This window comes from Phoca vitulina, unplaced genomic scaffold, assembly GCF_004348235.1.
Source record: "Phoca vitulina isolate PV1807 unplaced genomic scaffold, GSC_HSeal_1.0 scaffold82, whole genome shotgun sequence".
Classification (NCBI taxonomy): domain Eukaryota; kingdom Metazoa; phylum Chordata; class Mammalia; order Carnivora; family Phocidae; genus Phoca; species Phoca vitulina.
Window position 1 is genome coordinate 5,219,489 of NW_022589785.1, and position 15,225 is coordinate 5,234,713.

The 15,225-nt window shown below is 50.2% G+C and overlaps 2 protein-coding genes across 3 annotated transcripts in view; one reads left to right on the plus strand and one right to left on the minus strand.

Annotated features, from left to right (window-relative positions):
- Positions 1–4,216, plus strand: part of LIMK2 (LIM domain kinase 2) — a 57,901-nt gene extending 53,685 nt beyond the window's left edge. For both annotated transcript variants that reach the window (XM_032395004.1, XM_032395006.1), the window contains one exon: positions 1,259–4,216. In XM_032395004.1, the coding sequence (XP_032250895.1) occupies positions 1,259–1,403 (145 nt within the window). In that variant the 3' untranslated portion in view covers positions 1,404–4,216. The remainder of the gene's footprint in view (positions 1–1,258) is intronic.
- An 86-nt stretch (positions 4,217–4,302) lies between these two features.
- PIK3IP1 (phosphoinositide-3-kinase interacting protein 1) lies at positions 4,303–15,219 on the minus strand. Its single transcript, XM_032395010.1, has 6 exons — positions 15,135–15,219; positions 14,083–14,199; positions 13,877–13,996; positions 12,742–12,942; positions 12,565–12,643; positions 4,303–5,973 (listed from the first exon to the last, which is right to left on the minus strand). The coding sequence occupies exons 1-6, from the start codon at positions 15,217–15,219 to the stop codon at positions 5,769–5,771; spliced, it is 807 nt and encodes a 268-aa protein (XP_032250901.1). The 3' UTR covers positions 4,303–5,768.
- Between the last annotated feature and the right edge of the window lie 6 nt (positions 15,220–15,225).

The following is a 15,225-nucleotide window of genomic DNA, read 5'->3' on the forward strand; positions in this document are numbered from 1 at the left end:
TTTAAACAAATTCAAGGGGCACCCGGCTGGCTCAGTCAGTGGAGCGTCCAACTCTTGATCTCAGGGTTGTGAGTTCGAGCCCCACATTGGGCATAGAGATTATTTAAATAAGTAAATCTTTAAAAAAAATCATATATGACTAAAATATATAGCACAGAAAGTGCATGTTTTCTATAATCATCTAACCATTGTACCCCTCAGCTCTTCTCACTCTCCTGCTCCATCCCCTCAAGATAACCAGTTGGCACATAGCCTTTATTTCAGAATGGTTTCCAGAGGTCCACATTAGAGTTGGGAGGCTCTACATTTTGTTCCTTCATGGGCCAGAGGACTGCAGTCCTTCAATAACACCAGAGTAAGAGCATGAGGAGAAAATGTGAAGCTACACAGTATTTGTTTGCTAATATCCCTTCCTAGTCATTTTAAATGTCTGTGTTTAATTCACTCAAAAAATACAGACTGAGTGTCTGTCCTGTGCTCGACACTGTCCTGAGCACTTGGCTGAGCAAAGCAAAGCTGCCTGCCCTCCTGGAACTCACATTCTCACAAGGAGAGATGATAAACAATAGATAGAATACCCTTCATTGAATATTAGGAAGTGACAAGTGATATGGAAAAAAGACTTTCCAGCTCTCCAGACAGAGCTGAAGAAAGAGGATGTGTAGGGTGCAAGTTGTAATTTTAAATGTGGTGAGAGTGGGCCTTGCCGAGAAGGTGACAGGATGGTTAAACAAAAACATGGAGGAGATGGAGGAGTAAGCCTGAGCTGGCTCAGGCTTCCAGGGCAGCTAAGCTGTTTCCACAGCACTGGGAGCCTGCTGTTTGTTTTCCCCTTGGGAAGAGCTGCTGAGCCTATGAAATGTCCCTTCCTGAGCAGATCCATTGATGTGGAAATAGTCTGAGGACTGGAAAGAATCTTTAAAAAGGCACTTAGTCCAATTCCACCTTTGATGATTGCATTTTCTCCAAGACATGAGAGGAGCCTTTTTTCCCCTGAACTTGTTTTTTTTAAGCTACCCCTTCAAGCAAGGCCAGCCTTGTCACAGTGCTATCTCTCATCGTCACAGCAACCCTACACAGTAGCTGTAACATTATGTAACATCCCCATTTCCTGCAGAGGCACAAGGTTAAGGGGCTTGCCCAAGGTCACACAACTAGGAAGTGGTTGAGCTACAGGCGGGTGCCTTACACAGCACCCTGTGGCCCTGCCCTTGTCTCAACATGCCTTCAACTCACCCCCCCCCCTTTTTTTTTCTAGACCAGCATTCTCAAAACTGGAGGACTCCTTTGAGGCTCTCTCCCTGTACCTGGGGGAACTGGGCATCCCGCTGCCTGCAGAGCTGGAAGAGCTGGACCACAATGTGAGCATGCAGTACGGCCTGACCCGGGACTCACCCCCCTAGCCCTGGCCCAGCCCCCTGCGGGGGGGCGTTCTGCATCCACCATTGCCCCCTCTGCGCCCCATCCCTGCTGTGGGCAGGGCCGTCCGGGCTTCCTGTGGATTGGCAGCTTGTTTAGAAACAGAACAAGCCATCCCTACTACCTCCCCAGGAGGTGAGCGGGCGCAGCACCAGGGAAACACATCAAGGTTTGGGGGTCTGGTTACTGTCTGTAGATCCAACACTCGCCTGAAAGCTGTGAAGAAAAAAAAAGAAAAAAAGAAAAAAAAAAAAAGCCTGGCCCATGGGCCAGGAAGAATCTGTTACTCGTGACCACTTGGGACCTCCCTGGCATTGGGATTCCAGGAGGCTCTTGCTTTTACTAATGAGCATGACCTGGACCTGCTGGGCAGGATTCCAGGGTGAACCTGCCTGTGGGCTCTGAAGTCTGTAGTCCAGCTGGGTACAGGAGGACTTCCAAGTGGCAGTGTGGACGAAAGACTGGTGGCCAGGCGGCTATCCAAGGATGTGAAGTGACAGTGGTGCTACCTCCCCCCCTCCACTCTGTGTCCCACCCTCCTCTGGGGCAGGGGTTGAGGGAGCAAGTTTTGAAGAGTCCCTTAGTTTGTGGTGGAACTGGCCAGGAGTCAGGGGAAGGGCTAGTTTGCTCATCTACCAGGCCTAGGGGCCACATCAGTGTGAGGGGGAGCTTCCACCTCATGTTCTCAAACTGTACTGCTAGAGGCTTGCTGAGAGCTCCTGGGCCTCTCTACCTGCAACAAGCACTCACCCACAAATGCAGCAAGAGGCTGGGGCCTGGAAAGAAAGGGGCCCTGCCCTCTAGAAAGCCTGTATCCTGGCTGCTGTCATGCATACCCTGGTGGGCACCTCAGTCAGAAGCCCAAGACATTTAGCTTAGTGCTAGGTAGGTTCTGGAGGATTGTGTGGCTTGCTGCAGGCCCAGCGTATGAGCCAAGAGAGTGGGAATCTCAGCAGTCTCTTGGCCCTTCCCTTGTGGCAGCCATTGCTCACCCTTCACCATGCCTGGTCCAAGTAGCAACTTGGGCAGCATGAGGTGGTGGCAGAGTCCCGGAGCTGGGATGCTGGGGAAGACTGCTCCCTGAGCTGGGCTTTCTGGCTTCTACCTCCCTTGTTGGTTGGCCCAGCTCAGTAGCTCCTTGTAGCTTCTGGCTGCAGCTTCCTGACAGCTATGGGCACTGAAAAGCGCTGGAGGCACCCTCTACATTGGCTCCCAGAACTCCAGGGACCCTTCAACACAACAAAATTTGCCTCCTCCTATGTGTCTGTGAGCTTGCACCGTATTTAACAAATTGGGAATGGGTTTGGGATATTACTGCAATGTGTGGTGGTTGTGTTTTTTTGGGGGGGTGGGGGGAGGTAGTAGAGGAGGAGTGATCCAGGAGAGTGGTTGATGTTAATACTGTTTTGTTGCTGTATCTGTTGGGTGATATGTGAAATAGTACATAGGCCTGATAAGTTGTGGGATTAGATGTCCTCTCTGGACAGAGTTTACCTGCTATATAGACCATACTTACATGTGGAGTGTGCAAGCTTGCTGTAGGGTTGAGCCCTGGCTCCGAGTAACCCTAAGTCAGAATTTTGTGGCTGGTTGTGCCTCAGCTGTCCTCAGCAAGCATGGGAGTGGTGGGCCCATGGTGGGCCATTGAGCAGACCAAATAAATTAAGCAGTTAACATAAGTGATGTTACTGAGAATAAAAAATTGACTTGGGGCCTGACTCAGCAGGAGGAGGATACATGGGGGGTCTGCTGGCCAACTTTCAGGCGCCTGCTCTGTGACTCCCCACAGCAGGGGACTACTCATGCCCCGCCCCACCCCCAACTCTAATTCCCTCTTATATAGACACCAGTCTGCTCCAGGGAACAAGCGCTTCCCACCTGAGGCAACCCAATCCTTGAAGCAGGTCTGACTGACCTGTGGGCCCAGTCCTTCCTTTGGGGCCATACACTTCCACCCTCTGATACACGTACATTCCTGTAAGCCTGGATATCTTCCCTGCAGAGCCGGGTGCCACTTTCATAAAGGAAAGAAATGAATGCAAGTCACCTCCACCCCTTGTGTTTTCCTTCAAGTGCTTGAGAGAAGACCTGGCCTTGCTTCTACACATGGGAGATGTGGGGCACTGGACAGGATGGTATCTGGCTAGTGGGATCCTGGGCACAGTATAAATCCATATACCCGAAGGTGATTTTGCCCAAAGCTTGGGGAGTTCAATTTAAGGACAGAATCTGGTTCTTGGCAAAACTGGTAAGCCAGGGCACCCCTTGTTTGTAGAACTACAGAGCAATGTCTAGGCATGGGCAGAGATCACCCTGGGTGTTCCTAGAGGCAGAGAACATGTTGCTGAAATCTCATGCTGAAAAAGTCCAACAACTTCCCGTTGGTAGCTTCTTCTAGAGCCCTAGGGGTCACCCCCACAGGGGCCTTCCTCTACCCAGAGCTGCTCCCTGCAGCCCAAGGACCCATCCCCCTCTGCACACCCATCCCTCCCTTTGGCGGCTGCAGCAGCACCACCACCCATCACTTCTGTCTCCAGCACCTGCGAAGGGCTGCCTGGATGTTCATTCTAACTACCTCCACCTCGGGAAGAATGCTGAGGGGGGAGAAGATTTGCAGTGATCAAACTGCCTGTGGGGAGGCCAGCATACCCACCTTTCCTACAGCGTCAACCTGAATGATTCCTAGTGAAGACAGAAGGCAGGGGCAGCAGCTACCCACCAGTTGTTGCCGCCTCCCAGTTACAGGGCCAGGGTTCATGACAGAAAGCCAGCGCTTGCCACACAGGTGTGGGCAAGGTAACCAAAAACCAATCAACTTAGGGGAGGAGTGTCCTGGCACCCCATAAAAACTTGGCAATACAGAGTTTTGGGTTTTTTGTTTTTTGTTTTTTTAATTTATACAAGTCAAATGCAGAGCAATTTCCTGCACTTTATATGCAGGTATCAGAATGAGGTATATAAAACATGTACACAGAGAAATGGTTTTATAGAAAAGTAGAAACCAGTAATGTACTGTTCTTCAGTATCACTAACACCAGGGGACCCATGAGGCCTAGGTCCCCTCAGCAAACCACTCCCAGGAATAGTCTGCCGAAGAGAATGGGCCCTACTGACCCCCCTCTCCCATGTGGGACAGTGGAAGGGCTTTGGGAAGGAAGCTCTGGATAGGGAGCACTGCTAAGGCCTCCAAGTGTGACATCAGGGCTTGGAGGCCCTGCTGAGCCATTGGCTCAGTGTGGCACAGTGCTGTGGAGAAATGTTACTCTCCTCTTGGCCATGCCAGTAGCTTGCTGTATGACCTTGGGCATCACTTTCCCCCTGTGGGCCCCTGTGTCCAAAAGGCTTGAGGAACCCTAAGGTCCCTTCCAATGGTTGATTGTTTTACAAGTTAGGGGTGCACTGGCCTGGAGGCCACAGAGCCACCTGCAAACTCAAGCCCTGAAGCACTTTATTACCTTGACTCTGAGCTTAGTTTCTGAGTTAACCTCTCAGAAGCAGCTCACAAGGCCCCACAGTGTAATTCCCGTAGGTTAGTTGGCTCTTGTCTTACCCCTGAAAAACAAAAAGAGGTCATTGTCCACCCTGAACAGAGACTGTCTAGGGTACCCCAGGCCTCCCTCAAGTCCTGTGGCCTAAAGCGGCCGCGGATCCTTCTCTACCCTCTTCCCAAGTGGAATGTTCAGTGCGATTCTTCCTTTCCTTTTGAAATAGGAAGAGTCCCTGGGCCCTGGGCCAGCCCATGGTTATCAAGGCACATCACCGCCAGCAAGCTGGAGCACCCCCAGGAGCCCCTAGCCTAGATCCCATTCTCAACCCACAGTTTTGACTTTTGTACGAACTCATTTCTGGTTCTCAGAGGTCAGTAGGGAGTTCCATCCCAACTATTTTAAAAACTGTATTTTTTAAATACTGCCTCTCGACCGCTTGACCTGAACTATGGATAACAGTATGCGCCACTCAAGCCCACAGAGAACAAACGGAAGGGCGGAGACCGAGGCCATCTTAGATAATAAAGCACAGAGGAGCCTGGGGGAGCTCCTTGTCTGTCCCTGGTTCAGTTCCAGGGCACAGGCAATGTTTGGAAGCCCTTGTCAGCAGCACTGCTGTGGGGGCTGCCGCTGTCTCCATCCACAGGCAAAATCCTGCTCCAGGGGATGGAGGAGGAGCATTGGTAGGACCCTACCCAGCCTCGCCCTCAGCACAACACCTGTTTCTGTTTTAGAATTCATAAAAAAAAAAAAGTTGAGGGAGGGTTTTAACCACAACAAAAAGTGTAGGTCCTCCCAACTGTAGGAGGGTAGGCTGTCCTGCACCAGTATCTGCATGGGCTCCTGCCCATTATTGGTGGCTCATGCCCCAGGAGTGCCCGCCTGACCCATGAGGGGGGCGCTGCCCTCCTGAAGGTCCACTGGAGTCTGGTTGGTGTGGACCACAATAGTCTTCTCATCCACGATCTCACAGGTAGGGTTGGTGAAAGCAGACAAGGGCAGGGTAATTCGCTGCATCTCCCTCTCACACACTTGCTGGTCATGCTGCTCTTTCAGGTCCTTCCCCCTGGCAAGAAAAGAAGGAAGCATTCAGGCTGTGCCTCCTGCATGGCTTTGCTCATTAAATAGCATTGCTGCACCCAGGCAGGGGCGAGGGCTAAGCATGGTCAGAGCGAATCAGTGGCTGATGTATGAGATTTCCATTCTGCCAGACTGCCTTAACAAGAAGCTCCTACACCTCTGGTCTCTGCTTCCTCATCTGTTAAACTAGTGTATAGTAGCATGAACCTCACCACAGCTGCAGACAGGCTCAGTGAAGACAGTGTGACTGAAAGCAAGATATGGTTTTGTTCTTTCAGCCAAGGGCTCCAAGAGACCCAGAGAACCATCTCAGTCCTAACCCATAAAGTTCTGCAGAAAACTTACCTATTCTAAGACAGCTGTCTTATTCTAAAGTCCTTGGAAGGTGTGAGCGCTGGCTGGAAACAAGGACTGTCCCCAGCCCATGCAGGGGGCAAAAGGGACTGAGGGCTGCTCTGGTCAATGGAAACAATGAGACAATGACCATCAGATCCCTCCATGTTCAAACATCCTTCGAATTCTCATGGTGGTCGGTGACCCAATCAGGCCCTGGTGTTGCCCCATTTTACTCAAATGGAGTGCTCACTCCATGCTAAGAACTTTGTGTACATTATCTCACTTCATTCTTGGCTGAACCCTAGGTATTAGGTCTTATCATTCATTTTACAGATGAAGAAATAGCTCAGAGAAGCGAAGGAACTGTCCAATAACATAATGGGCTCAAACCCAAGTCTGTTGGACTCCAGCTGATACTTAGAGAAGTTCTGACCTGATCAGTGTCACCCCAAAGAAATGGTGGTACAGGGACTCAAACCCAGTCTTCTGGCTGCACATGTAGGGCCCTTCTTACTGGCCTGGACCACGCCTGTTGCAGGCCAGAGTTTGGTGAGTGCCTAGCATACTGCACACCAGAACCAAAACCCAGGACCCAAATCAGCATACTCTGAAGTCACAACTAGACACATGGGCTCAACTGTCAGAGGAAATCTTCCTAGAAGGAGCCCACCCCAAAGAGGCCTTGAAACCAGCAGCTGATCGATGACTTGGTGAAACAACACAGGCCTACTTTAGACCGCAGGGAGATAGCTGAGATCAGATGGATTACATATCCATCATATGAGGTACAATGACAAATTTCCAGAGACTGAAGGATATTGAGAAAACAGCAGGGCCTGGAGGGGATGGAGTCTGCACAGGTGCCTCAGAACTATCTTTAAATCAACCAGTTCTATTGCATTCTAGTACCAGCTCAGCCTTGGCTGAGTGACACCTGGCGAAACACTTAGCCTTGCTGAGCCTTGGTTTCCTCATCTGTGAAATGGGGATAATATCTGCCTCAAAATAAGATAATGAATGTGAATGCATTTTGAAAACAGCAGAACTGCTGTAAAACTCACAGAGGAGATTATTATGATTTGCCCTGAATATGACTTGACTCACCAAGCAATGTTTTCTTAATCTGGTTTCCCAAGGAAACTCCTACTGACCTGCCAAGGCAATTATTGTTTATGTGACCTCAGCAGCTCCCCTCCTTTCTGGACCTTAATTTTACCATTTGTAAAACAAGGACTTGGGCTTGATAACCTCCAGGGCCCCTGACATGCTGTAAGATTCCTCACATGAGATGTGCTCTGATTCCCTATTTTTCACTGTAAGGTCACAGAAGGCAAATTTGTGAGCTCATCTCCCTGAGTCACCCTGGGTGCCTGAGTTTCTACATGTGCAAGCCTAAGGCGCTTGCCCCATCCTTATCATTAGCCTCTGTACTGGATACCGCCAACTCCTGCAGCAGAATAACTCCCAGAGCACCCCAAAAGGAAATGGAGGGACATGGGAAGATGGCTGTCTGGCCCACTCAGCCTAAGATTCATTTTGCCCTTGGGCACTGCTCATCAGTTACAGCTGCCACCACAGAAGGAAACACCTCCTTCCATAATAAAACAAAAAGCCAGATTCTTCAAGGTTGCCCATGTAAGGAAAAACTTGGAAGGTCTGGATTTAATTTTATTAAGGGAGCCCCAAGCCAGCAGAAGGCCAAAAGGCGATTAACAAAAGAGGTGGAGTATGCAAGTGTCCTTTGCCAAGGCCTGAATTTCAAAATCTAAGGGGCTGGAGGAAGAAGGAAAGCGAGAATTCATAGATCCTGAGTATGTACTAAGACGCCAGGAAATGACCTTCCCATTATCCATGATGAAAAGAGCTACCCATGCACCTACTGGATACCACACCCTTTATATATGTACCACTTCCACGCCAATTCTGCAAGATAATATTATCCACTTTTTTATAGATGAAGAAACTGAGGCTTTGGAGTTGTCCTGCTTTCCTCAGCTACCTTCTTTACCGAACGTCTGGCTGTGGCCAGCTGTTGATAATGGTCAGGCTACATCGTAAACAAGTCTTTAGGGGAAAAAAAATCAATTCATATTAATGGAGCAGAACAGGACTGGAAGAACAGCCAAGGGTAAAGGAAGGAGGTGCTGGGATTCATCTGGATTATAGTCTCATCCATTTAGAAACCTCAAAACACACCCAACCCCATGGGCCTCCTGTTATTGGTGCCTAGGAGTGCTGGAGATGCAGAGGCTGTCCCCAGCTCCTTTCAAGATCTGAGAGAGGCCACCAGGCCTGCCGCATTGACCATCACGCAGCTCAGCCCCTTCCTACTGCCTTTGTGGGGGGGGGGGGGGCAGACTGTTGTCTGGCAGCCAAGAAGGAACAAAAGGCTTATTCACTGACTCAGCTCCTCTCCTAAGGGGGTGGAGTAGTGTTGACTTACAGTTTTTCCCTTGCCTTTTTTTTTTTTTTTTTTTTTTTTTTTTTAAAGATTTTATTTATTTATTTGACAGGGAGAGACACAGCGAGAGAGGAAACACAAGCAGGGGGAGCGGGAGAGAGAGAAGCAGGCTTCCTGCGGAGCAGGGAGCCTGATGCGGGGCTCGATCCCAGGACGCTGGGATCATGACCTGAGCCGAAGGCAGACGCTTAACGACTGAGCCACCCAGGTGCCCCTCCCTTGCCTTTTTATCAGAAAATAAATGCTCCCTCCGGATAGCACAGACACTGTGCTTGGGGCAGGGACGGGGAGCTGCAGACTGGCTGGCTGAACCCCGTAGCCTAGACAACCATGACAAAGACCCGACAGGCTGAGCTCTCACCCGCCCTCACCCATCCCCACCTGCGGCCCTACTCCCCTGAGCGGAAGCCTGATTCCTGCTCGCCCTTCCCAGCCAGGGGAAAGCTCCATCCAATTAGCCTCGTGGTCCTTTGCAGAGTTCAAGGGTTACAGTAATTCTATCCATGACTGCTCCAGAGCCATGATCCAGAGCTGGGCTGGCCAGATCAGCAGGTGTGAATGGAGCTGCTGCCTGCCTCTGACATCCTCTTTGGAGTGATGGAAACACCCCAGACTTCCTTCAGGCAACAAAGATTACTTCCAATTATTCTCTCATGATTTTCCCAGTTGGAAGTAGTGCTATGCCATACTGCTGCTCAGGAAAAGTTCCTCAAGGCAGCTAAGACTATGAACACAAACCCTATGCCCAACTACACTGTCTAATTTCATCCTCACAACAAACCTATATGGTGTCTATTAGGATCCCTGTTTCAGAGATGGGAAGGCAGATGCAGAGAGGTTAAATCATTTATTTAAGCAAATAGCAGAGCTGGGATTTGAACCCAGTACCGTCTACAGCCACCAGCAGGTAATATTGCCTTTTCAGGAAACATTAGAGCTGAAAGGATCATCACATCTAACCTCCTGCCTTTACACTTTTTACAGATGAGGAAACTGAGGAAACCAGAGAAGGTAAATTACTTGTCTAGTGTCACACCCAGAATTGGCAGCAGTTGCAAAATTATATCCTGGTTCTTTGACTTCCAGACCCAGCTATTTTATTTTCAAAGTTTCCATGTTTCCTACTGTCCTTTGCAATTCAAAGCAAATTTGCATGATGCTGCTGAGCCTCGCTGGGCTTTTGGGAGATACTGATAATCCTTGGACACATCTTACTGGCTGTGTAGCTTAGACATGGCACTTAATTCTTCTAGGTCTCAGCAGCTTACTGTAAAACGGTGTAAAAAGTGAACCTTGTAAGTGTGGTCATGAGGCTTGGGCCAGATCATCAGGAAGAGCATTCAGTAAGGCCCTATTTATTTAAAAAGCATGCAATAAATGTTGGCTGCTATTATGATTATCTAACCTGATTGGTGTTCTGCTTATACTTAATACTTATGATAATCTTGGGTGGGTGGGTATGGGTGTATGGAGGGGGATATATCCCCATTCAACAGTCAAGAAACTGAAGTGCAGAGGAACGGCAGAACCTACACTCAAGAGCTCTTTCCAGGACACTCTGTTCTCTGACTTTGGAGAGAGATGGGAGCTGAGAGCTTGCCTCTAGCCCACATGTGGTTTCCTGTTATAGTCGTTCTCAGAGCACTTTTGCTGAGAAAAGGGGTGGTCCGGTGGTTTGTGACAGGTAGTCTGGTGACTTGGTGCCTTGCCCTGAGTTCACAGGACAGTAAATTCTAGGCCTCAGGGCAGTCCTATGACAGCCTAGAGAAGCAAATTTAGAAGAAAAAAAGGCCTGGATTCCTTATTGGGCACAAGAACTGAGCTTAGAATTAAGAACGTTTAGTCAGTTCAAGCACCTGGAGGCCTGGAAACTGTCACAAGATTGGAGAAGAGCCAACTGCTATCCAGTGGCTGAGGAAGGAGGAAATATTTCAAGGGCTCAACTCAGCCAACAGGTTTGGGTCTGATTATGAATTGTAGGCCAGGGCTACCACATCATTTCCTTTAACTCACGGAAATGAACAAGCAGGTATCCCTGGACCTGCCATGTTAACCATCCCACTGAGGGTAACAGCCTCGGAATGGAAGACAGGAGACCCTCTTGGGTCAATACTTGGCTCTCTCTGAACCTCTGCTTCCTGAATCACAGAAAATCACATAGGGAACAAGGGCTCAGAGAGTGCTAGTACAGGACTCACATTTTACAGAAAAAAAAAAAAAAAACAGCTATCATTTACTGACCACTTACTATGTGCTACACACTGAGCTAAGCTCTGCAGTAGGAAACAGAAGCAACTTGCCCAAAATCACACAGATAGCTAGTTCATGGGAAGACTTAAGACTTGGCTCCACCAAAATGCTAGGTGTGTGACCTTAAGCAAGGTACAAATCCTCTCTTGTCTGTTTCCTAATGTGTAAACTGGGGATAATAACAACATTTACCTCATAAGGGTGATTGTAAGAACTGAGTTGAAGCATGCAAATTGCTTGAAGCAGGGTCTGGTATATGGTAAATGTTCACTTTTGCTGCTGCTGTTGTTATTCTTAGCCAACACTTCCCCTTTTTCATCTGTAAAATGAGGAGGCTAACTACACAGTCTCTAAGGACATGCTAGGTTTATTTAATGCTGGGTGACCCACCGAGGCTGTGAGCTCAGACATAGCCCTTACCACTAGAAAATGCAAGCCACCTTTTCACTTCCCTTTCAGAAAACCTTCTCAGACCATAGAAGAGAAATATCACAAGCACTCAGGGCTAGAAGTCAAATCCCCTGATATTGCCCAGAATGGCAAATAATTTTCCCAGAACCAGCCAATGCTGTACAAATGAATGCAACTCTGGCTTATCATCATGCACCCATCATGGACTTTGAGAGCTTTTTCCATATGATATTTCAGGGGGCCTCTCAAAATAAGCATTTCTCCTCCTGTTGTTCCAGCCACAGGTCAGGTCCCTGAGTTTCCCAGGAGCTTCTTTGGCTTTCTCATATGTGGTGATGAGTAGCAAACAGGTTCCAAGTCCTCCAACTCATTTTTTCCTCCTGTTCTGAAGGAGATCCCACTGCTTATGGTCCAGGGAATTCAAGCCCCAAATGTAAAAGGAGTGACTAGGAACCTTTTCTAGTAGGATTTTATTTTATTTTTATGTATTTTATAAAAGGGGGAGGGGCGGAGGGAGAGAAAGAATCTTAAGCAGGCTCCACACCCAGTGAGGACGGAGCCCAATGTGAGGCTCAATCTCACAACCCTGAGATCATGACCTGAGCTGAAATCAAGTTGGATGCTTAACCAACTGAGCCACCCAGGTGCCCCTCTAGTAGAATTTTATCACTCACAGAAAGAATGCAATCTCTGGGACCCTGCAATGAGTGTCCAGCCTGATTTCTGCAGCACCACTCACTTCCATACCAGGCATGTTGGATTAGACAGCACAGAATCTGGCATCAAAAGAGCTGGGTTTGAATCTAAGTTTTGCCACTCCCAGGCACTGTGACCTTGGGCAAGTCACTTCACCTCTCTGATGAAAGCATCCTCATCTGTAAAGTGTGAAACAAGAACTTCTACCTCACAAGGCTTTTGGGTGAGGAGTAAAGGCACCAAAGGAAAGGGTGTGTCAAGGTCACCTGGTAAACACTAGAACCAAGTCTGTACATGTTAAGCTAGTTCTCCTCTTTCAATACTTCACTTCCTTTTTGGGTATGTATGCCACAAAGAAGTCGGATTCGACTTTATGTACCTTCTTCCCCTCCTCTCAGAGAGCCCAGAAGAGAAGCTACTGACCTCTTGTAGGTATAGCCCAAGACGATGCCAGCTCCGATGGCGATGATGATGACCATCATGGTAATGCCCAGCACATAGCCTGCCAAGGAAAGGACACAAGGTCCCATTAGCCTCACCCCAGATGATCAGAAAATATTTCTTGATGATTTGCACAAGGAGGGGTTGCGGCAATCATACCGAGGGTTCCCAGGTCTTTTTTCTCCTTGGAGTTCACCCGCACCCGCTGGCTGATCCCAATCACTGGCTGCACGGCTGCTGCCTCACTCCGGGCGGGCAGGGCATTGGCAGGAGCGAACACCTGCACCTCATCTCCACTTGGCACTTCAGACGCCTCCTCAGTTTCTGTTGTGGAGGTTGGAGGGGACAGGGAAGTGGTCTCTGGAGGTGAAGTGTAAAATATGTCTCATTAGAGTAAATTCCACAGCTGAAACTGGCCTGGAGTGTTGGAGGAGGTAAAGGGAAGGGAGTTCACCTTAGGATGCCTATACACACTAAAATCCATCCTTGCCCCAGGGGCAAGACCAGGTCTGAGGGGGCCATGCTACAGCTGGGACAAGGCAAATGTGAGAGGAAGAACGTAAGAAAGAGCCTCTCCTGCCTCCCATGTCTTTATCTGTTCAAATTCTTGCCATCTTCCAAGGCCCGGCTCAGTTGCCCTCTTCTCCAAGGGAAGAGGCCCCCTCTGCGCTAGGAAACAATCCATGAATCCACAGTTTGCCAATCCCTATGTTATATGCGTTACACATCCCATTTAATCTAATTTCAGAGAAAGGTCTCGCCGCCTCGGGAGCAACTAGCCTTTGCTCTGGATCCTAAGAAACTTAGATTCAAATCTGGACCCTGCCATTGCCTTCAATATGTCGCTGAACTTCTCTGAGGTTCAGATCTCCCAAATAGCTTCTTTCCAGGGTCGCCGTGAGTAGAGTGCCTAACACACAGCAGACGCTCCACAAATGGCCACTAGACGCTAAGGGACTCGCTAAGGGCGTGGGGCCGGGCTTCGAGCCCCGTGAGCTCCCAGAGGCTGCGCACCACTCAGGGAGCGCGCGGCCAAGAGGTGTGGCCTCGCCTCCCACAGTTGTTTACAAGGCGCTCGCGGAGGATGAGCTCACTCGGAGAGGCGGCAGCAGCCAATGGGCCTTGGGCCCTGAGGCCTGGAGACAGCCCTGGCCAATCGGACGGCGCGGGGGCGGGGCGGGGCCGGCCGGCGACGCGCGGACGCACGTGCGCTGCGGGTGTCGCGGCCGCTCCCAGGCCTCCCTGGGCGTGGGCGTTTCGGGGGTCCTCAGGTCCTCGGAGTCCGGGAGGGTACCTGGGCAGCGCACGTCCTCGCAAGGCCACTTCTCGGGAGCGCCGGCGTCGCCAATGACGTAGCACCAGGGCCCCCGTGGGTCCTGGTCCGGGTTCCGGCAGTAGCTATGGTTGCCGGCATCTGGGAGGGGAGAGAAGGCGCCATGGGACGGGGCCAGGACCCAGACCGCGGCCGCCGCCCGCCCGCCGCCCGGGGCAGACACTCACCCGACTCGGGGGCAGACGCCAGGCCGCTCTGCGCCTCCAGCCAGTTGAGGCAGCGCAGGCCCGGGGCTGGGGAGGGCTGGTCCGCCCGGTACAGGTGGCCGTTGTCCCAGAAGCAGTCTGTGAGGAAGAGGAGCCCCCCCGATACTGAGTGGCCGGCAGGGGAGCCGGGCCTACCCTGCTTGGGCGACCCTGGGCCCGGCTGGGCCTCCCTGACCTCATGTGGAAAACCCCTGCTTCCTTGAAAGGGTTGTTGTGAGGCCCGGAAAAAGAAGGAAGAGAAAGCGCGTCTAAAGCCCTTCTGGTGCCCGGCCCTCAGCGCTCAGAGAATAAGCTTTGCTGTTCTTTTTGTAAGACGGAAAGCACTGCACAAGTGCAAGGGGTTTTTACTCTGGAACTTGTGGCCACTTCGGAGGAGTGTGTGGGGGACGCCTGGGTTCGGGTACCTTTTTGGAGATGTTGGGAGTTTTGGTTCGGTCATCCTTGTCTTGTAATTCCATGTTACATAAGCCGGGGTATTCCTTTCACGGATATGGCCACATTTGCACTGGCAACACTCCCACCCAAGAGAATTCTACAAAAGCCTTGATTCAGTCAGGCAAAAGAGAGCCTCAAACGGAGGGAACCTGCCTCATCGCTGCTTGGATGTGACTCCAATCTCCCACTCCCCTCAGCAGGAGAGCCTGGGGAAGGAGGGCCTGTGCCCTAACCACACCATGCAAAGCCCCTGAAAAGAACAGGACTTAGGGAGTAGGGGAGATGAATCCCAAATTCCATCCACTCATGAGCCACAGGCAAGGAAAAGGACAGAGAAAGTGGCTACTTGCCTTTGTTCTTAATGGCAAATATGGAGCTGCAAGCCCCTGACAGGGAAAGGAGGAAGAAGAAGAATGAAAAAAAAAGGGAAAAGAAAAAAAAGCCTTCATGGGACAAGAGAAACCAGCTAAAAGCTTCATTTCCAGTGATCTTCCTGTCTAGCCTGGCCATGCTTGGGAAACAGCTTTACCCTTTCTACTTCATTAAGTTGCTGCAGGAAGGAAAGATTGTAATCTCACCTCCAGATCCATAGGCTTCTGCTAGGAGCATGTTGCTGATGAGGAATGTTTGCACCCAGGCTAAGAGCATCCTCACCTCCTTCATCTTGCA

Excerpts from the sequence above, each read along its gene's own strand:
- PIK3IP1 (XM_032395010.1), bottom strand. The coding sequence starts at position 15,219 with ATGAAGGAGGTGAGGATGCTCTTAGCCTGGGTGCAAACATTCCTCATC. Across the intron at positions 13,997-14,082 it reads GGCGTCTGCCCCCGAGTCGG|ATGCCGGCAACCATAGCTAC; the intron begins GTGAGTGTCTGC and ends CTCCCCTCCCAG. Across the intron at positions 12,644-12,741 it reads AAAAGACCTGGGAACCCTCG|GCTATGTGCTGGGCATTACC; the intron begins GTATGATTGCCG and ends TTTCCTTGGCAG.